This window comes from Python bivittatus, unplaced genomic scaffold (genome assembly GCF_059951505.1).
Source record: "Python bivittatus isolate LINGU-HERP-01145 unplaced genomic scaffold, Pbiv_v1 ctg000480_np1212, whole genome shotgun sequence".
NCBI classification, from domain to species: domain Eukaryota; kingdom Metazoa; phylum Chordata; class Lepidosauria; order Squamata; family Pythonidae; genus Python; species Python bivittatus.
The window spans coordinates 25,534,548-25,558,059 of record NW_028277075.1 but is presented as its reverse complement, the minus strand read 5'-3'; the positions used below and the strand labels follow the sequence as shown (position 1 = coordinate 25,558,059).

Here is a 23,512-nt window from a genome sequence, read left to right as displayed (position 1 = left end):
TCTTTCATTAATACATAAAAATACTGTTTGTTATAATCCATTTTTAATTACCAAGAATACTAACTTCACTTCACAGTACAGTTAACCCTGCAGCTGAAAACTGTTCAGAGACATTATATGTATATTCATGTACATTTTCTAATATGGCTAGTTCTAGCTTTTCTTGCATCCTTAAAGTTGATTAAAAATCATTTCCTGCCCTTTTTTCTCTTTATGGGTTAGCAGAATGGCCTGAAAGGCAGGGCCCAGGGGCTGGAAGGGAGGGGGCATGCCCCAGCCTAAAGCAGTCCATAGGTATTGAGCTGGTCTCTACCCTAGGGGCTCATCTGACTATGACAAAAACCTTGTGTTCAGGGAAGTGCAACTGATTGCACTTATGGCAAAACTGCTGCAGCTTGTTGTCTTCTTGAAGAGGAAAAGAAAACACTCACACTGGAAAAACTAAAGGCAACTTTCAGCTGCTTCAGGTATGAGATGAAGTTGAGATGAAGGCAACGTCAGAAAATACCAATACCAATACTTTAATGGCCAAGTATAAAACATACACAAGGAATTTATCTTCGGTGATAACAGCAAAATCAACGGTGCGTTTGGATAAGAGCAAAAAAAGATCACATGGTATTCAGCAAAGCAATGGCACGAGGGAAAAAACTATTCTGATGTCTGGATGTTTTAACATAAGGAGCTCTATGGCGCCGTCCTGAAGGAAGAAGTTGGAACAGATTGTACCCAGGATGAGAAGAGTCTGCAGATATCCTCTCTGCCCTCCTTTTGACCCTCACAGTATATAGTTCTTCTACAGAAGGCAGATGGATTGCAATGATCCTTTCTGCAGACTTAACTATTCGTTGGAGTCTGAGTCTGTCCTGTTTGGTTGCAGAACCAAACCAGACAGTTATAGAGGAGCAGATAACAGACTCAATGATTCCCCTATAAAACTGCACCAAGAGCTCCTGGGATAATTTAAACTTCCTAAGTTGCCGCAGGAAAAACATCCTTTGCTGTGCCTTTTTAATAATAGCTGTAATGTTATACGTCCATTTCAGGTCTTGGGAAAGTATAGAGCCCAGGAACCTGAAGGACTCTACCACTGATACTAGACTGTTAAGTATAGTAAGGGGAGGAATAGGAGAAGGATTCTTCCTAAAGTCCACAATCATCTCCACGGAGTTTTAGGTTATTACTACCACACCACAAGACCAGCTGTTGAACCTCCCGTCTATATGCTGACTCATTTCCATTTTGAATTAAACCAATGACAGTTGTATCATCTGCATATTTCAAAATTTTAACAGAAGAGTCCTTTGAAATGCAGTCATTGGTATAAAGGGAAAAAAGCAGTGGAGAAAGCACACATCCCTGAGGGGCACCAGTACTGATTAACCGAGTACTGGAAATAATTTTGCCTAACCTCACATGTTGTTTTCTGCCTGTTAGAAAACTAATAATCCACCTACAAGTATGCACAGGCACAGTAAGCTGGATCAGTTTGTTGTACAGAATTTCTGGTACAATACAAAAAAAGAGGCTGTCAGGGCATGTTCATATTATGATCACATGCAAACGCAGAAAGGCCCAGTGCATATGTAGTTTTATTCTACATTTTTTCTCTCTCTCATACTTATTTCCCCCATCTTCATATTTCCTTATACCTGAACAACTTTCAGTATCAACACTGGTTGTCATTTGGAAGGATTGTACCCCAAGTAACTCATCCTCATCGTTTCCTTCATCTTCCCCATCCTTATCACTGTCCGATGAAAGCACTGGTGCAGATGAGAGGACAGAGACTGATTCATGCCTAGAGAGATAACATGAAAATGAGCTTAAAGTATATAGTAAAAATTCTTAATAAAAATTGTTTTGCATACAGCTCCATTTATATGTTACAAATAGAAGGCCAGATCTGGGTTTTCTGGAAAATTTTGAATTGGAAAATGAGTATGATTCCAGTTAGCATATTTCTCTTAATGTCCATGGTCAACACAAGTACTTGGGCTACATTATTTAACATGAGGGAGAAAGAACTGTGAAATCCCTGCTTCTCAATTTTTTAGAACAAGCAAACATCATACAACTTTGAAACTGCCAAACTTGCCCAGAGTGGACAAATTTTCCATGGGGCATTTTGACCTTGAAAAAACTTCCAGCTCACATCTCTCTTGGGATGCCTGTAAAATTCTGAAAATAAGAGTCATGTGTACAATTAAATTTCTCCCACTCAAAATCAATGCTACTTCAAAGCCCTTAAACAGCACCAAATTGTACCCTTTACTCATTTACTTTTATCATGTTTATTTTAGCATTATTATAAAAATAAAATCTACAGGCAACACTACTATTCTAGGAAAAGAAAAATCAGTTATACTGCCATGAGGAAGACTACAGTGTTGCATTTTTAACCATGAAACAAGTAAAAAGAATTCTTAAAGTATCTAAGATAAATGTTTAATTACAGTACAACTGATAAAGCAGGAATTCCTGGCATATTCTCTGAGCATAGATGTTCAATATGAATACATAATTGCTTACATTTCTTTTCTAGCCAAAGCAACTAAAGCAACTAAAACTATCAGTTCCAAATAATGCCACATTTAAATTCATCCACTTACCACCCATTTCATGCCCATACATAAGAAAACTTAGAGTTCTATCATCATGCAAAAATTAGGACAAAAGGTTATTAAGGTCTTTAGTATTTCTTTCTTACACAAAGGGAATATTCAGGCTTTCAAATTAATAGGCTCATTAAAAACTATCAAGAATTATCTGCAAGTGTTACTTCTACATTGCTTATAGTGTTTTCCCACTGTTCGGATTCATCCACAGAACTGGGCATCTTCAGGACAGATCAAAAAAGGAAAGATGGTGGTGGTGGCAGTGTGATCCAAGCCCTGCCTCTTTTTTTGCATGTGTTGTGTCATACAGTATGCATGCACAAAGGGCAGAGCTTCCATCTTGCCGGTTTTAACCTTCCCTGCAGATCCACTGGGCTAGGTTACTTTTGAACATATGAGTGACTGAAAGGAGTCAAAAGGCTTTCACTAAAATTGTGGAGATGTGAGTCCAGAAGCTAAGAAGTGACCTGATGGAAAGGAACCACTCTAATTTATTGGTTCACAAAGGGAATTAAGGGTCTATGTTGCCCTTATGCCAAGGGGATGTTTATAATATCATGCTTCCTTTGTTAATGCTTGTGTAGATATTTTCAGGAGAGCATAAGTGTGGAGAAGGATAGCAGGTAGTAATTCCCTTCCTTCAAAACGTGATCCACTAGCAACTAAGTACAATAATTAAATTCAGAGCAAAGACAAGGTTAATATGAATCATGAGCATCAGGAGGGTACTGTCAACATCAAGCTGGCAAGACCAATCAAGTTCTACCAGCTGGAGTCAGGCATAAAACAGTACTGTGCAGTATATCTAGCATAAAGTCTATAGGAGACAGCATTCATTTAAAATTAAGGACAGGATGCCCCAAACTATATTGATAGAAATTCCCTCTTCAACTTAAATATTAAAAGTTAAAGGGCTCTGTCCTCTATTACATCTTGCCAGTCTAATTTCCATCCTGGGATTTGTTTTCAGTATCAAAATTGAGCTCATAATCCTTTTCTTAGAAAAAAGAAAGAACAATACAATCTATTCCAGCTTCTCCATCAAGTTTTTCTTTAACAGCATGATGTAGAATAAAAGCAGCTGTTGATATTGTTGAACAGTTGGTAGTCAGAAGCTCTTTGCCAATCATCCAGCAAAGGTCTGTATCTTACTCCACCTCCTAGAGAGTCTAGATGTCAATAGGCACCAAGGCTTAGAAGTAACCAAATAGCGGCAATAAATGGCATCCAGGGCTTGTTTGAAGAATGTGGTGGCCCAATACACCACCACATTTGGAGCCCCCATACCAGCCCTGGATTAACAGTGCAGATAGATTCCTGCAAAATGAGATATTGAAACTATTAATTCGAAGTGGAATAATTAGAGTCATAGAATTGGAAAGGACCTCAGAGATTATCTAATCCAATCCCTGCTCAGTGCAGGGTTCATTCCAGTGAAGGGAAAACAACATATTCCACTTGTGTGTGCTCTTACTATCCAGAAATTCCTTACAATATCTAATTCTACATTCCTGAAGAGCTTCAATCTGTTGGTTCTGGTCCTGATTTTCAAAGCAATAGAGAACAAGTCCACTCCTTCCTCTTTAAGACAACTCTTTAGCTATCTGAGGACTGGTAAAAGAATCTGAACTAAATAATATATATCTACTCTAACGGTTACAAAAGTCACTATAGAGAAAAATCCTGCTTTGGAGAATTACCCCATTGGCCAATCTACCCATTTGCCTATGTATGGACTTGGCCCTAAAAAAAAAATAAATATCCCTCCATCTGATCTACCTGCTAGCTAGCGTGGAGCTGTGTTAGCCAATGGGAAGAATGGCTGACTTGAAAACACCACTGATCCAATGTGGCCATTGGCAATTTCAGAACTGAGTTAGCCTATTGGTAGATTGCCAGCCTAAAAACCCAATCAACTTGAGACAAACACATGGACTGAGGAATTCTGGGAGTTGAAGTCCACACATCTTAAAGTTGCTGAGGTTGAGAAAAAACTGCTTTAGGCCATTAAATCCAATCAGTTTAGTTAAGTCCCTTTTAAAAAACAGCACACATAAGGTATTAATATAAAAAGGCTTGAAAAAATTACAGCCTTTAGTAAGTAAGTCAAGTGTGGATTTACTGTCTATTTCTTCCCAATACCTAACAAAATGGAACAAAACATGAAATTCCATTGTTATTAGGTAACAGGTTTTCTACCGCAAAACACTGGAAAACCAAAATATGTCTGTCTTTGGATCTATGTTATTTAAAAGTGTGGGAAAGAACACTAACTGGAAAATGGAAATAATAAAAAGTCTTAAAAGGACCTTGTAGTTAAGACTTGTTTTACTCACATACAGTCTCCATTTTTGAGTTTTATGAAAGAAGTAATTTCTACTAGATTACTTCTGTCACTACAATGTCTTCTTGACAGAGTTGCTTTTTAACAAGATGGGCGGTGACAAATTTGATACATACATACATACATACTGAATATGGATATTTTTGTAAAAAAAAAGTATTTCTCCTTAAGAATACAAATGTACCCACATATGCTCTGAGACTCTTTGTTTTTAATATATTTTTTGGTTGTTTTGCTTTTTATTTTGTTGATGCATTAAGTTTAAAAATATAAAGGATCTGAAGAAAATAAATAGCATGCATTGCCATCATTATAAATGTCACTGTGAATGTAGCTGCCTGTCAACCCCTCAGGCTATAGTGTCAGCCCATATCCCAATAAGGGAGAGGTGTCCTCAGCCAAGCACAGCCGGCGATTAGCACAGCCCCTTCCTTTTCAGGAGACAGGAAAGGATGGGTCCTTGTAAAACAAGGAGAGGAACGCCAGTAATGTCTGTTGACCAAGAATGGGAAAAGCCAGGATTGCCATCTTTCCCCTCAGCATTTCATTAAAGTTTGGAATCCCCCCTAAAAGGGAAATTCTTTAGAAAATAAGATCAACAAAGTATTTTGTTGCTGCTGCTGTTCTTTTCCTTGATAATGCTTACTTTTTAATTATTGGCATTATCCATCATTTTTGTGCTTACGTATATTTTACATTTCTTTTTTTATGAAAGACACTTTGTTAAATGACTTCAAAAAGCGGGGGGGGGGGAGGTGACTTTCCAGTTCTTTAACAGATATGGGAGCACGAGCTCTTTTCTAGAAAAGCTGAACTTATCCTGGTACAGAATTAACAGAACCAACGGCATAATTTCATCTGTTTAAGTGCCATGTTTTTTCATTTTATCTGCTATTATAACTGCATTTTGAACTGTAACACTTTAAACAGCTCTACAAAGACAGAATTTTTGAAGAATGTACAACCTACACAAAATTAACTCAGTCTCTCTCCTCTCACCTCCTATACATATAAAGAACAGCTCAAGAATTCAGAAAAGAACTCACCAAGAATCTGAAGTCTCAATAAACCATTTAGTTATGGATGTTAAAAAAGAAGAGAAAGAATTCTGATAAAAATAGAAGGATCCACACAATTTTTAATGACCATCAGCTAAGCATTTTGCCACAACCTAGAACAGTAGTTATCAGCTCAATCCTTCAAAACCATAGTTTGGAGATTTGGGAATGTGATATTAAAACATACACTCCTCTACTGCCATCCCCATTCCTTATAATTTCTCTTCTCAGGTTCTTGATTTGTTCTAACTAAAGGGGTGTATCTAGAAAAAGCTTCTTGTAGTCAGGAGGACTTATGATACAGTTTTTCTACTTACTGAAATGGGAAGAGGCAAGAATGCAAATCCTGCTCTTTTCCTGCAGCCTTTATCTCGCCAAACATCTTTGATGAGACATTGCACTGGCAGTTATGGAGTTGCAAGAAAGGAGAGAATTGGAAAAAACAAACGTTTTACTCCATTTTTCCTCTAGTGGAAATATTCTGAATGGAATTTTGCCTGGGACACTCCCCCATTGCCAATTAAAACTAGAGCTCCACCAACATCTGGATCTATAAGTTATAATTTGTGCTACCTTTAAAGAATGCTTTATACTCCAAGCATAGTCTCAAATCAATGATTTGGAACAAACGTAATCCATTATTTCCTACATCGGTCATCATAGTAAAGTACAATCAGAAAAAACTAATAAGCCACATGCAAGGGACAAGAATAGAGTGGTAGAGGACCAACAGCACAAAATTCAGATCATGGTTTGGAAGAACAAACCCATGTCATGTCAGACAGAGACCATATTTCAAGTATTTTTTTTTCTTTTTATTATCTCACATAGCAGCCTTATTCCTACAATCTTCTAGAAAGCTCATGCTTTGTTCATCTTGTGACACTTTCAAAACATACAGCTATTAAAGCTTGGATTATCCAACTACATTCATCATCATTTTAATTGTAGAACAAAGTTTAAGCAATGAAACTAGAAAGATAAACTCAAGGTACTATAGACCAGTTAAATGTTTCTGCCAATCTTTTTCCTAGATTACAAAGGAAATAACTTTATTTATTTATAAATGTATCAGGTTGCCTGATTCCACAGCAACATAAAAACCATATCCATCAAGCTGCAACCCTAATCTAAATACTTGCTTTCAAAAACAAATTCATACACATAACATCACACAGAATTCTCAGTGTTTCAGCCCCACTCAGTGATGCTCTAATAATGGCTTACGTTCTTTCAGCAAGTGGCCTTCTCTGATCTCTTCTTATACAGCAAAACCAGGGCCAACCTAGAAACAGAAGCTGGCCAAACAGAATGGATCCAGCTCAATGAAAGAGGTCAGACCTGTTTTCCAACCAGTTGCTGGGCTGGTATGCGTTAGACACAACCTTCTAACGAATAGCATGTGACGAATAGCCTTGCAATATTGACAAGAAACCAGGAGTGTCTGATACAGGCTGTGCCTCAAAAAAAGCAGAGCAATGCAGCAGCTGGGATGGTGAAGAGTTTGCTATAAAAAGAACACTGCTCCACAGCTCCAGCATTTTTGGCTTGAACGGGCTTCTCCCAAGCTAAATAAGAACATAGAGGAAAAGATATTACAGGGTTTTTAATTTCAGCAATGACTCAGCAAGGATTAGAAAACTGAAGTGTCAAAGCTTATCTCAAGACTATGTCAGATTGAGCCTAATTCTTCTAACACACACAACCTGCTTCCCCCTTGTTCTCCCCAAATGGTTGCCCACTCCCCATTACATCTAGGAAACCTTCAATTTAGATGATAAGAATTCCCAACAGGCCATAGTTTGGTCATGGTTTCATTTTTTAAAGAAGATAGGTTGCCTAGGGGAAAACCCTTTTGATTAGAAAGTATTTATTTATTTACTCAATTTATAGGCCGCCCATCTTGCACCAGTGACTCTGGGTGGCTCACACAGGATTAAAAACTCAAATAGAGCTGAACTATAATAAATATACATAATGGCATCCAAGGACAACGACGAATTTCAGCAAATAGCACATCAATCTTGAGGGCCCAATTATCTTCATTTCTCATGTACAGATCCATGTAAATTAATTCTGACACAAAAACCAGCCCCTTACTTTTCTACTTTTCTTTTCCGGACATTCCATAAGTTTGTCTACAACTGTAAAGTTCTTCTCTTCAAAATAAAATCCAGTAACTGCTACCATGCACGTTTTCTGTATTGAGCACAAGTATTTAAGAAGCACCAGCTGTTTGTTTTTCTGTACTGAGGATAGACATCTGATAAATAGCATGTATGTGAACTATTTACAACAGAAATCGAGGTAAAGGCTTTTTAAAGATGTTTAAAGAAAATGAGAAGAAGCAAACATCTAGGTGAGAGAATGAGAACATCCAGCAAACATCCATTTGCCTATATGTGGTTCTAGATATGAACATTTCCTCAACCATATCTTGCATGACAGGGCTGTTTAATGCTTCAGGTTCAGAAAAGTGATTTGAATAAAATTCAGATGAGTCTCCTATTGAAGTGACTTTCTAACACAAAGCAGTCTGGAAGCTCTAAATTGGACAATTTCGATAGCTAATGTGCATATGCAAAAGCATGTTCTTCCCAACTGATTCACAAGTCTGAATCAAACCATTTTTTTCAATTGGGTCATTTTGCATTTTAATGCAAAGTTACCTAATTCATGTTTCTTAAACTAGCTTGCAGAGCAAAATGTAATTTTGCGCATTTTGAAATTTAGTAGGTTCTCCAGAAAAAAGAAGGGTTTACAAATGTGTATAGAAAGAAAGATATATACAAAAAGGATATCTTAATAAAACAGTGTCCAAAAACATTTCAGAAAATATGACTTGAAAAGGCAAATATGTAATTCCAACTCTAATACTAATATCTATATCCAAATAAATGCATATTCATTTTGCAAATATTTTAAAAGAATAATTCACTGACCTGATCTGGAAATAGCATTAAACAAAATTGTACCTGGAAGAATAAGAAACTGAACCCTGAATAGACAGACTTGTCTCCATGCCTATTCTTGCATTAAAATTGCCACCAAAAATGTCAATATGTTATAAGAATAAATATAACACTATTCAGAAGAGAAGACATCTGTCCATAAATCTCACAATCCCATACAATCTGGTCAGAAAACTTTTTTTTATGAACTAAAAGTGATACCAACACTACATCTTACCTGGTGAGACCAGCTGTTTTGCCTGGTTGAGCTTTCTCTGCTTGCTTTCCCCTTTGTTTCACATCAGCCAGCCGTTGACGCATATTGATGGTCATCTCAGAACTCAGACGCCAGATGAAAATACAGCTGAAAACAGAAGGGGAAAAAATATTCATTTTAACCCAGGCATCACAGTCTGTTCCTGATATCTATATCCCTGAGTTTTCCATATTCTCCCATTCCATACCCATTCCACAATGGGCAGTATTTACCTGGAACCCACTGCTTCCTATTTTAATGTTGCTAGTTCAAAAGGTATAAGATGCTACAGTTTTAACTATCATCCTCCCATTTCCTGATGTGTTCAATATACTTTACTTTAAATCAGGCAACTTTTTGCATAAGAGATCAAACTTTCATTAAAAAAATAAATAATTGATATCAAGGGTCTTGGAAGGTATGACAATGGTGCCACAGAGGTGCCTAAATTTTTGGTGGGAGCATTGGGGGACTTGGAGACAAGTAGAAAATAGATACATTCAAATACTTATTTTTACTGTCACTCCCTAAATAAAGCCAGCAATTGCACCACAGTAAATCAGTATTTGGGTTCCAGATTTCAACAGCATAATCTTGGAGGGCCTTGGGAGTCATAAAAATGACTCAGGTGAGAAGCATATACAGTCTGTTGGTTGTCCAGCTCAAGATAACAGCATTTCACATCCTGTTTTCAGACCTAAGGAATCTCCATTTTTATTTGAAAGTTACCAGTCAGGAATGTAAGATAGAAAACAAAGCAGGTGAAACAGCCACCCAAGGACTCTCATTTAAAAATTCTTTGCAAATCCAGTCCCGTTTTTTAAAAAAGAAAACACTAACTTTCATTGTATAGATTAAGTTCTAAATGAAGAATATCCCTTCACTTGCCTGTCCCCAGAGACTGAAATCAAGTGTTTGCAGTCATTACTGAACATCATCCCAGTTACGATCTCTGTAAAAATCAGAACAAGTCAAAGAGTTTTTAAAACCTCCCAGTGCAAAATAACATCAATAGGGTAGCTTGGAGATCCTTGGCATTTCTTCATGCCCTCATGATCTATACACACCCAGAATTCAAGTCTGAAGGATTACCAAAGAGGCAGCTAGGAGGTGGGCAAAGGTACTGCCATCTGCCTGCTTCCTGCAGGACTGTAACAGGGCCATTGGCCACCAACTGTCCTGCATGAAGGAAGAGCAGGCACATTCAACAGTAGGCACCTACACAAATCTGCCTGGCTTTGTTCTAAGGGTACAGTTTGTAATGTATTGATTATACACTATTACTATGAAGAGCTGTTTTGAGGCCTTCAGCCCAAAACACAGAAGATAAATCTATTCTTATAATATTCTGTTGGCCTAATTTTAAAAAATCTCTTATAAGCAAACACAGCTACTATCCCATCTACCTAAGGATCTGCATATTTCATTAAGTCAAAACTGTTTCCATCCTTTAACAGCTGGATTTTATCTTCCAAAATGAGAAACCAATAATAATTTTCCTTCCCGAAGCTCTGGGAGGATCCTTGGTGGAACTGAACACTACTTCCATACCCAGAAGGACTCAATTTCTCACTGAAATTGAAATTCTCATGTCTGCAGAATTTCCAGCAAACCAGCAAGGAGTGTAACCTGGAGCCAATTGCTATACTTGCCCCTCCAACCTTCCCTCCCTCCGGAACTTTAACTTTCTCTGAATATATATTTTATCATTATTTAATCGAAGTAAAATATATTTCTTTCATTTAAAAATATATTATATAACTAGTTAATATTATTCAATTAATATTCACCATGGAGGTCCTGCACATTACCTGAGTGCCCATACATTGTGGCTACACATTCGCCTGAATAGAAATCAAAGATAGAGAGGTTCTTGTCAGAACAACTGGTTGCAATATACAGACCAGAAGGATCCATTTGCACCTGAAACAAGTAACCGAGAAAGGGAAAAAACATAAGCATGTATATCTATGGTACAATTTCTAAGGCTTAGAAAATTGGATTTGTGTGATTTTTGCTACGTACTCAGAACTAATACTCTGTACTTAATGACTCTTTCCATACTTCATGCCAACTACATCTATCCTGGGAAAATATAATTAGCGCAACACATCTGAAACATAAGTACCAGGTTGCAAAAGACTGTTTTATGCTGCATATGCATTTGCAACCACACCAGTTTTTCCTGCCATGATTATGCAAAACCTAGAGTGGACTCAAGCCAGAAGATTGCGCCAGCTTGGATCTATGTGTTTATCTTTATTATGGGGTAAATCAATGCAATGTCTGTATTTGCAGCTAATCAAATTTCTGCATAAGTTGGGATGAGGTTTTCTGAGAACCCCACTGGAAGATTTTGGGGAAAGTAGCCATGTTTACTAAGTCCTTGGCTCACTGTGACTGTGATCAATAATCTTGCTCATTCACAAATTCAGGGAATACATATACAGCAGTTTGTGTATGTTGATCCAGAGTGCACAAAATAGGTTTCTTCAATACATACAAATAAACCTCTTAATGAAGAATATTTACAGGACTATACATTCATCAGTACAGTGAAACTACGTAGAGCTTAACAATACAGGAAGTTGGAAGTTGTGGTCACATGAGGTCCTCGCTTAACAACGGCAACTGGGACTGCTGGAATTGCTGTTGCTGAGCGGCACAGTCATGTGACATTGTGCTTTATGACCACATCGCTTAGCAACAGCAATTCCAGTCCCAATTGCCGTCATTAACCAAGGATTACCCGTAAGAGTGTTGGTTCCTTTGACTCATATTTGCAATTAACACAACATTAGGTGAAAATATGACCCCCATGAATGAATAAGAGCACACATCAAACCCATCTGCTATTATAAAGTTACATAAAGAATCAGATCACAAATACAGCAAAATATGTAATTTCATTAATGTATTTTAGTACTTGAAATGTTCTTTAAGTTTATTTTTATATTACTTATATTACTGATAGCTGCCTTGATTAGAGGAAGGAAGGAAGGACCAACCAAGGATACTCAGCACTGATTTAGGTATAACCTGCTTATTCCCTGATCTCTTGTGGAAATACTTTAGGAACACACTGCTGCTAGAAAAGTTTTTTTTTTTTCCCCCTGAAATAAATTCTGAGGATCCTCAAACCAGAAAACAGCTTCAGGTGTTGAAAAAAAGCTATCATAAAACTGTCACGTACAGCACGCAGGAGTCTTCCAAGGCTCTTGGAGGAAGAGCTCCAGGATTTGCAAGGCTCCATACCCAATGGGAAGAATGCATATGCATTAAATATTGCTTATGCAGCACAACTAGATTTTTATGTATATGGGTCAGTTGAGAACAACAACAGAGAAATTAGACACAGCTGCCACTTTAAAAACAAAGCATACATTAAAGAACTTCTAAGCCATTATTCATATGCTCTTCCACTGTTAGTGAAGGATTCAAAATGGGAAAGTTATGAATCACAGCTAATTTCTGGAAGACTGGAACATTTATGTTGCTCTCTTTTGTTTTCATGAGCTTTTCTTTAATTTACAGCTGGAATGCTTCAACAATCTGTGAATCATTTTGTAGCTTACACAAATCCATCAGTAAATGCTATATTCCAGTATGTTAAGTATTCCATATTAGATAGAACTAATTTAAAATCTTATTGTCCAATTAGAATATCAAGCTGGGAGGGTTTAACAGGCATAACAAAGAAATGGGGTGTAGAGAGTAAGATGGAATGGGACACAATTTGTTATATTGGAGTTAATAAAGGCCTTACTTTAATTAGAGTGCCATCTTCACTTTGGGATCCCTTGTATAGTTTTTTTTGTTTCCCACTGCTGATGTTGAAAATCCTAAGAGGAAATCCAGACGTACAGTAAAAAGAAAGTCCTGTTACCCTTAGAGCAAATCAAGCTACTTCTGATTTGCTTTTTATAGCAGCTAGCAAAATGTCTCTGGAAAGTTATCAAAATAAGCATTGTTCATATGCCTGAATGTAGAAGTTCCATTCATAGCTAACAGAGAAACATTTTTCCCCATAAATTTGTCTAGCTCTTTTTTTAAGTCTATCTAAATTAATGGCCAACCTCCTCACTACTTTGTTTTTGCCACTGCTCTTCATGGGTAAATTTCTGCCCGCTTACTTTGCATTGGGTGCAGAACTTGAGTAAGTGGCGCCACACACTGATGCATCTATTTTTGTTCCTAAAATATTAGATAGAACTTGGTAGTACGGTCTTCTCCTGTAACCTTTTGAATTCTGATACACTGGAATCCCAGATATACCTACTCAGAGGTAGGTCCAGTGGATTTGGTGAGGCTTGCTCCAAAGCATGTGGATAAGACAATATCAAAATGTTCAGAGTCATAATTTTAAGTTCTATGAGGAAAAATTTTTAAATAAAAGAAAGATAATTAAATACCTAGAAGTTTTTTTTTTTTGTTAAGAAAATGAAAATTACATGTGTCTCTTCAGGAAAACAAGGCAAGATTATTTTAGATTTAATAAAATATCTAGGCAACATGTGTGCCATACTGTCATGTTCAGCCCAAGAACAACAATGAAACAGTCCAGTCCAGTGTAGTTCCTTTATTGGTTATACACTATAGACAGAATCTCGCCAGACTAAACCTATCCTAAAGCTACTAGTGGATATACCCTGTGAGAGCCTAGGGAGGGGCCAGCCTCAGCCTCTTCTTCTTCTCACGGTCCTGCTGTGGGCTGAGAAAGTGCTTGCCTTGCCCCTTCCTCTGGAATGCACCCCCTCCCTCCTGATAGCCTTAATCTCTCATACCAGTCTCCTCCTCGCCTATGCCTTCAATTACACACATTGACAGGTCCTAGCTAGGTCAAAATTAAATCTCCTTCTAATAATGTCCTTTAAAAATATAAGCTTTTTAGTTCCATTTAGAACTGGGAAATTCCTAATACAATTTATGGACCAACCTGATATTACGGTCTTGGCATCCAATAGCAGCATATTTCCAGTTAGGGTCCACATCCATATCATAAAGGGTGGTCTTTCTAACAACATGGTGTGTACGAGTAAAGCGGACCCCATCATTTGTCTAAATACAAGAAACAAACACAATGAAGCCTCCACAATACTTAACCAAATAGTCTCAGTACACATGTACAATATTTTCCCCAAGAAGGAACTATGTGTGTCTCACACAAAAATGTGAGAAACAAAAGACTGGAATGAGACAATGGTTGAACTACTCTATGAATAGTACTATTATACCGTTCCTAAAATTTGATCTTTTAAAAAATGTATTGACTGAAAGAAAGCCATGAGGCCTAGAATACTGTCCAAAGCTTTTGCTTCCATAACCCCCCTCCCTTAAAATAGATCTACAACATACGTTACATAACGAGTGACTGCTCTAATGGAATTACCTTCTGTGCAGTGCGGAAATAGATGCTCTTATCAGCGCCACAGCTGATCATTCTCACCTTTCCATCGTTGGCTGAAGGAAGAAAAAAATGCAAAAGCCCATGAACAAGAAGATGGGCAATCAAAGTGCTTTGTAATTTCTTCTATGTGCCCTTACTCATTCCTTACAGTTTCTCTAGATGGGCCATTTGTCACTCCTACTAGGATATGTTGTGGGAAAGGGGTAGGATACTTCCTGACTTCAGAGGCACCCAGCCAGACTAAAGAAACCTCTCTCGTTTTTTTCTGACACTGCAGCTAAGTTTGGGGAAAGCCTTCCAAAACAGCCAAAGAAATGTCCATTCCTCCTCCTCAGCCTCACCACCCCCAGCCACTGCAGAAAGTAGGGGAAGAACTAATTCTCCCTGCACATCAGACTCCAAAACTGGGTTATTTACATACTATAATTAAGGCTGGAAAAAGAATCCGGCCCAAAGATAAGCTAACAAACAAACAACTGTCCTTGTCATATTGATGAATCAAGCTCCATCCAATTTGAGAATCACTGGTGGACACTTGATGGCTCAGCAATAAAGGCCATTCTATCTGATAATAATTAACCTGATTAACCATATGTTCATCTTTTAACTGGCCTCAATGGACCAGTTTAAACACCTGAAGGACTAGGAGTTTAGAACTAATTCTTATTGAAGACTACTCTGTGAGGATGAAGTACAGCAAACATTGCTGCATTTTTCACTGGATGAGAGAAAAACTGACTATTTAGAATAGTCAGGACTCCTTACTATTCAGGATACAGGACACCCTGCGGACACATTATAACATGATAATCAAACAGTGAGACCCTGTGACAACTTCTTTAACTCCATGCTAGAAGGCAGGGATACCTTTCCATTACTATACCACCACAAATTGATTTGAGAATCTGAATCACAACTAGAGGAACAATCTGCAACAAACAGCATCTATAAATAGCTGTACAACACAAAAGCAAAATAGTCAAGGCCAGTGTGGCAGCTTAAGGCAGAACAAAACATGGTCAGTTTGATAGGAAATATACTGATTGACTACAAACAAACAAACAAACATTTAGTACGCAAGCTCTACACCAGGTACATGTTGCCTTCCAGATATTAATGGACTATAACATTCAACAACCTTATCACTGACTGGATCAGCAGCATCTGGAAGACTACACATTGTCTAGCTCTGCTCTACATTTATAAGTTGTTTTCTCACTATTGCAATAATTACTAATAGTCAAAGAAACAAAGGGCAAGAACTTGGATCTTATGAAGAGGTAGGATGAGAAAACCTTGATAGATCACCAAGAGCCACAATCAAATGAGCAAAGAAGTTTGCTGACTCATAAACACAATCACAGTACCAGCAAACTTCACTGCAGTTATGGAAGATGAATGTTCATCCAGGGTCTGCTGTAGGCTATAATCCTTCTCTGCATCCAAGACATGGATCAGTCTATCCCGACTTGCTGATGCCAGAAGTTTCAATCCTGTATAGGAGATAAGAAAGGAGCAGAATGCTTATCTACCTGAAACTCAGGTTCCTTGACTAATCATCAATGAATTCACTCACATTTGTGAAATTCTAGAGCACAGATGGCTGATGGGAGAAAGAAAAGAGGCATATTGTAAACTAGGGTTATGAAGGCTACCAAGGAACTCAGCCAAGTCCTTTGCAATGACCTTCATCCAAAACAGGACTAGTGAAAAGAGACTGAGACACACTCCCAGACAAAAAAGAAATATATCACATAAGGACAAGTAACCTACTCAGACTCTGCTGCAATTTTAAGGGCACTCACTGTTGGAATGAAAAGATAGATCTGGGTGTACATTAACACTGAAAAACCTTCCCTACAGTGGAAGCACTTGAGCTAACATGGTTTGCTGGGTAGCTTTCCCAGGTTGCCAAATAAATTACCAGGAAGATGCACCAGGAACATCACCAATCCTTTATTTGGCAAGTGAAGTTTAGAAAGGGAGAGGATTTCATACATCCTTGCTTGTTGATATAAAGTATCATACCTTGGTCAAATTGTCTTGGGTAATTTAGACCACTCAGGGCAAAGAAGGGCTTGAATTATTTAACTCTTTGGAAACTGCAAGCAACTCCAACTCACGGATGTGTCAGCAAAACTAGAGGTACAGCTGCCCATCTATGATCACTCAGTGGTGGTCATCATTATAAGGCAGTGGGCACCACATACTAGCATGAAAGCATTTGTCATCACAATGATTGAGGGCACAAGTGGGGCACTGTATACTCTACCAAGAAGATTCTTCAGTGTTGAAGCAGCAATTCCCAAAGGAGATTCAAAAGGCTGCCAGCACTATCATGCTAGCCTCCTGGTCTTCCAGGTATGGAACAAAATAAAATATTCTGTCCTAATGAAAATTGTACTTCATGCTCTCTCTCAGTCTCTCTGAATACATATACCTGGTAATTGGCAAATGAGAATGGTACAAATAGAGATGTACATTTATGCCACACAGAGTCCAGCTTCTAACCCTCTTTATCTAGCAGGGTAGAATGTTGGCTTTGTTGTGAATGGGTCTGAGAAATTTCTATTACAACGGAATTAGGCAGGAGTCAGGTAAAACAAACATTGGCAATTCTCATTCTGTTCTTAGCACAGGTTATCTATAATGGTAAGAAATAGGAAGCATTAATATTTGGTAAGATTTATAAAGTTCTTGAATAATGCAGAATGAGCAGGAATGACAACCAGGAGGACAACTATATCATGCACCAAACTGGAAAGCTGACTCCAAAATAGCCTAAGCTAATTGCTTTTCTTGTAGACCCAGAGTGTGCGCCATTTGGGCCTTCTGTCCTTCCATCAGTGAAGCTGGACCCCATGAACTCCACTTCCAGGGAGAAGAGAGTGAGTTCCTCTGAATCCAAATGCAATCACTTAAGCTTGTAAGCATCTTCATTGAAAGATTCCATAGAAAGAGACACTGGAGCCTGTGTACCTGATCCAGGGTTTGGTTAGGATTCCAGATACAGTGGCATTTCATTCCATGGATAGGTTCCTGGGAGAACAATGAAGGGACTGGTCTGCTAATATCTGATAAGCTTTCAGTAAGGTGTGATCATAGTGCAAATTCTGGCTAAACAGTTGCAATTAATCAGTCAAATATGAACTGGATGCGGATGGATGCTGTAGCTTAGCATGTGGTGGCAGATACCATGGTTTAGGTCTGAAATGAGAATACCAAGAATCCTAAGCAAAAAGTATAGGAGACACAAACCCCTGAGTGTGAAGTTAATATCCTGAATATGGATAACCCACGCTTCTCTTCATAATAGGGTAAAGCATAGTGCATCCTACCCTACCCGGGTAGTGAAAAAGCAACGTGTTTTTAGAGGCAGAACAGGAACAGCAGGAAAGCATGGAGCCACTGATAACTGATATCACATGAGGCAGGAAAATTATAAGATCTGTGGTAGTTAAGTGCAGTTAATTCTGAGAATCTCTCTCAGATGTCACTATCTAAGACTGAATTGCCTTTCCCAGCAGCAAATTCTCCAGAAGCAGACTGACAGTTTGGATATGAGAACCTAAGGTACGTGGCAGAGATAAAAACAGCAGTCAGAAAGGCTGCTAAGTTGGATGAGTTGGCAATGAGATTGCCAATACCAGAGGAGAAGAAAAGGTATCTTATAGCAATAACCTGCTCTTAATGGGCTAGGAGCTAACAGCAGTGGAGAATTTTGGAGTTTGGTGGGCCATATGATTTGAGATATTAGAATAGCCTGATGGTATTTGGCTCACCAGATGGTTTTGAGTGACTAGTCAAAAGAGAACTTTACTCCTCACAGTGCAGAAAGGAAAGATACCTCAGGGATCCAAAATTTACAAGCATAAGTCAGTTTAACAGGAAGCTTGGGTTGGTGCCCATTACTTGTTAAGGCTTTTTGCCTGATAGATGCAGTAAGCCTTGGTGGTCTCCTGGTCAGCTTTGTAGAAACCAAACCGTACTGACCGTAAACACAAAGATGAGACTTTACATTTGCACCTTTAGGACTTGTAGAATGCAGCCTTCAAAGTCAGGTGGTTCTAACTGATCAAAAAACTTGCAAGAAATTATGCAATGGCTCAGTGGAACAAACGACCACAAACAGAAGATAAAGGCCACCAGTAAAGCTAAGGAGAGAGAAAAAAATAAACCTGATTCAAGACTTTTAATCATTTGCTGAGTATGGTAGACAAAAAGAAATTGAGAAAAAGAATGGAAGTCACACCTGGATGTCACCAACACAGTGGGATTCTTTGTCAAAAGTCTTAGCTATAAATGCACACACACACACACACACACACACACACATATAAGATATATATCTCTCTCTCAGGTTCAGAACCCTGTGTGATTTCACAGAGAGCACAATGAAGAACATAGCTGATAAAGAGAACTGGTTCATCCCAGGATGCCATAAGCAAGCAAAAGAGAGTCAAAATTGTTAACCAGCGCGTTATGCTGAGAGTGCTTTATGCTTGTGCTTCAGGCCCTGCACTGGCTCCCAATAAGCTCCCAGGTGCAATTCAGTGCTGATTTTGACCATAAAGCCCAATTTTGACCATAAAGCCCACTTCATATCTGGATACTTGCAGCACAACTTTCTCTATTAAAATCAACCCAGCTGACATGGACATCCTGGGTGAAGCTGCTGGTTGTATCCCACTTCCATGAAGTGAGGGATGCTGAAGCCTAGCAGTACCTGCCCTTTGGAACAGCTCCCAGGTGAAAGTAGGTTTGCCCCCATCTTGATTTCACAGGGACCATTTAAGATGTACGTATGTATGCTTGAGGGATGCCAGTTATGATTTAATTGTATTTAATTCTTATTTTTGTGTTTTCTTATTGTGACTATTTTGTGTTATGTTTAATTTGATTTTACATGGATGTTTTAATGCTACTTACTGTGGATGTTATATCTGTACAACACTGTTAACTGCCAGAAGTCCTATGGGAACCATCAGTATACAAGATGAATGAATTAATGAATCAATCAGTCAATCTTACCTGTCTCTGGTCTGGAATATTCAAGGCAGAGGATTTCAGAATCATGGGCTTCTACCTTCAACATCTCTCTCAGGGGCTTCAGTTCATAGATCCTGAAAAATAATACAAGCAAGTAAGCAGTCAGGAGGAATCTTTTGGTGTCATTACCCAGGGACAGGCTCTTCAAGACTCCAAGGTTTACCTGAGAGTGCCTATCCTATCACCTGAGGCCAGGTGCTCCCCGGTAGGGCTCACACACACTGTACGAATCCCTACTTTTGTATCTACAGCCTGCGTGTCAGCCTTCTCTACACCTCCAGCTGTATTGTATTCCGTGTCCAAGAGGGCCTGAGTGTTTTCATCTACATAGATGATTTTCATCAAATCCTAATGAGACAAAACAAAAGACTCTATTTGAAGCAAGCAGATGAAAGCAAAGAGAGGCACAGAGTAAAAGCAGCACTGAAGCTAATCTCTCTCTTAATGTCACCAACAAAGAGCTAAATGGGAAATCTACAGCACCATGGCAAAGCAAAAAAATGCCAATCTTTCTAGCAACTTTAATTGAAACATGTGAATCAGAGAGTTTGAAAATAATATTGCATTGTGGCCAAATATCATAAAGCTAGATAAAACTAAAAAAAAAAAAGGCTATGAAGCTAAAAACAAATACATGGCTGGTGATACAGGGGAGGAGTTAGTATCAAGTACACCTTCAAAGGAATGCAGGAATAGGACTTCATAGTGAGTTTCTGCACAAGGCCCTGTAATGCAGTGTGAAAGTAAGAGTTGGAAGAAAAATGCTAGAAATCCCTTAGCTTCAATAACTAATTTGTTTTAAATCCTTTTTTTTCCAACTACATGGCTCAGTAGATATGCAACTGAATGCATTAAAACTGGAGATAGAGAATAAGAAGAAAACAACTTCCATTCAAATCAGTTCTGGGATAAGGTTATTTACGGTAATGTTACAAATACATTATCAACCCTATTTGATTATTTTCTTCTCTAGAAGGTAAAATACCAGAATGCCAAAACCATTTGGGGACACTTATACAGCATTATGCCATTCATACTTAGCCAGCTGATTTGCATACATATATTATTTTAATCCTATACTCACAAGGTATCAACAACAATGCATATATAGTTGTAGGGAACCACTTAGTTAAGCAATCACATGTCATCCATTCCAAAAATGGATAGATATATAGTGTGTATGTATGTATATGTATGTGTGTATATAGATAGATATAGATATAGATATAGATATAGATATAGATATAGATATAGATACACACACACACACACACACACAAATATACAGTCCACTGTGGGAGACTGAAGTAGCAATATTCCAGGGCAGTGGCTGGTGTGGGTCTTCCGGGCTGTGTGGCCGTGGTCTTGAAGTTTTGTTTCTTTGTTTCAGATGCCGGTCACAGGTGCTGGCGAAACGTTAGGAAACAAAACTTCAAGACCACGGCCACACAGCCCGGAAGACCCACACCAGCCATCGTATGCCGGCCGTGAAAGCCTTCAACAATACATTCCAGGGCAGCTTTCACAGATGAGCCTTATCTTAGTTACTAATATAAACAAATTAAAAATTGGTATTGACAGGAATCCATATAAAATAAATAAAATGTAAGCCACCCGGAGTTGGGCAGTCCCAAATTGTTAAAATAAATATTCTGCTTGCAATGGACTGCTCTTCTCCACTTTGTCTTGAAGTCGAGATTATGCCACGTGATGAGTACAGGGCTAAGACAGCCTTACGTTGCTCAGGATGTTCCGATGCAGAGAGGCTCCGTGGAGGTTTGAGCTCTCAGTGTTCCACAGGCGGATGGTATTATCAGAGGAGCAAGTGATGAAGGAGTTTGGGGGCAAGCAAGACTGGTTGCTATCCTTTACCTCAGGGTACACCTGTGGGGAGGCAAATTGTTACAGGATTAGAAATATATTGTATATTCTACAAGACTGGGGGGAATGACGGTCAAAAAAACTGTCAAAGGACTGAACTCAAGAGAAAACAGAGCTCCTTAACTCCTTGTTCATAGGTATGCAAGAGAAGTAAGACCTCTCACTCTTGCAATTTCTATGAAAATGCTCTGTTCTCCATAGCTATCAAGGTACTGTATATAAGCCCTGTCTTGTTAATCTTTGAAGCTGGTTTTACTGAGACAAGAAAGTTATACTTTCAAGTTCAAGTTTTATAGAGTGATCTGATTGTGATCCTGTGGCAATTGGACCTTTCCATGGGGATTTTTAATAGGAATCCCAAGGATTCTTTTCTGATGCAAACGGAAAGCACCACAATTTCATTACCCTTTGAGCATTCTTACATACATATGCCAGCAGGGAGCAGCACTTGGCTATTGCCATAATTGTTCTTATAACTGTGATAACAACAATTATTAAAGGAAGATGCAAATTGTACCTAAATTCTTTATTCTAATTCCAGTGAGGATTAATCAAAACAATCTGGAGAGTTATTCAGGACATGCATGCAGTGAAGTACCTCAGCTTTAACCAGATTTTGGAAGAACTGGGACTATAAAGCAAAGCACCAACATATTCCCTTTCTGCATATATTTTTATAGTGGAAAATTAACAGAATGTGCCTATCCTCTGTAGCCATAGACCATGACTAGAGACCAGCAATCAGGGAAACCTCCAACTCTTATTACCCAAATCTAGGTTTTCATTTAAGACAATTAACTTTACACTATTGTCTGAATGTTGACCCGCATTCTAGCACATAATTATTTTCAGTTATGTGGTTAAAAAATGTGGATTTCCTCCTTTTCCTCTCCCTTCTGTTAATTTCATCTCTAAATGGTTAGTCATTCATGAATATGCACAATATTGCTCTTCCTGCAGCCTAAAACCCAAGCATGCAGAGTTTACACTGGATTCTTGCCATAATGGGAAGTGGCTTCTTAATTCTGAAATACTTTAATTTTATAGGAAATCAGAAATGACACTATTGGTGACCCTCACTGCATCATATCAACATTTGTGACATAACCCACTTGATTTGTAGTTACCTCAATGTTCCAAACACAGGACGAGTGGTATAATGCAGAATAAACCTTGCCCACTTTCTTGGGATCTTTGACATCCCACACATACAAGCTGTGATCATTGTAAACACAAGACAGCCACTGGTTATTGGGATCAAAGGTCAAGGCAATGGTGTCTGGATACTTGGCATCAGTCACATTAGAGAAAAGCCGACTGCAAAAAGACAGTACAGTGAATAATTTTTAAATAGTTGATATATGAATATGAAGGGATAAAAGAGAACAGATTAGCTAAAAGGAGACAAACACAGAAATCTGCCTATTCTACCAGCAATTTCTATTGTTATATGTTTATATAGCGTTAGTCATTTCCAGTATTCCAAATGCTGCACATACATCATGCTGTTGTAATTGCATAACAATCCTGTGACTTCAGTCAGCATTATTATCCTCATATTTCAAATGGACAGTGACTGTGTGGCTGGCTTATGGCCACGTAATGAGTTCATGACTTAGCTGCCCCTAAAACAAGCAAGTCTAATCTCTTTCCTTCAGTCAGACAAGACTAGCTTAAACTTAAGTAAATTGTCATCAGATCTCAGACTGAACAGATTTGGCTTCATGTGGCATTACCCTGCCTCATTGCAATGACATTGGGGCCTTCCTCTGTCACATTTCAGACCAGGACGTAGTACTGAGATAGCACTGATTGCACTTGTAGGTGACCTTTGGAGGGGCCAGGATAGGAATGGTGCATCCATCCTGGTCCTCTATGATCTCTCAGCAGCTTTCAATACCATCAATCATAGTCTCCTTCTGGACTGGCTTTGGGATGGGGGGTGGGG

The 23,512-nt window shown here is 38.4% G+C and overlaps 1 protein-coding gene across 2 annotated transcripts in view; it reads right to left on the bottom strand.

The window, feature by feature from the left end:
* The window catches only part of MAPKBP1 (mitogen-activated protein kinase binding protein 1), a 125,619-nt gene that overhangs the window by 21,575 nt on the left and 80,532 nt on the right, over positions 1-23,512 (bottom strand). For both annotated transcript variants that reach the window (XM_088145494.1, XM_088145493.1), the window contains exons 10-21: positions 22,692-22,881; positions 21,421-21,567; positions 19,847-20,031; positions 19,666-19,757; positions 16,002-16,127; positions 14,617-14,687; positions 14,164-14,285; positions 12,994-13,069; positions 11,039-11,150; positions 10,116-10,179; positions 9,210-9,335; positions 1,653-1,801 (exon numbers count right to left, since the gene is read on the bottom strand). In XM_088145494.1, coding sequence (XP_088001620.1) covers positions 1,653-1,801; positions 9,210-9,335; positions 10,116-10,179; positions 11,039-11,150; positions 12,994-13,069; positions 14,164-14,285; positions 14,617-14,687; positions 16,002-16,127; positions 19,666-19,757; positions 19,847-20,031; positions 21,421-21,567; positions 22,692-22,881 — 1,460 coding nt within the window. The remainder of the gene's footprint in view (positions 1-1,652; positions 1,802-9,209; positions 9,336-10,115; positions 10,180-11,038; positions 11,151-12,993; positions 13,070-14,163; positions 14,286-14,616; positions 14,688-16,001; positions 16,128-19,665; positions 19,758-19,846; positions 20,032-21,420; positions 21,568-22,691; positions 22,882-23,512) is intronic.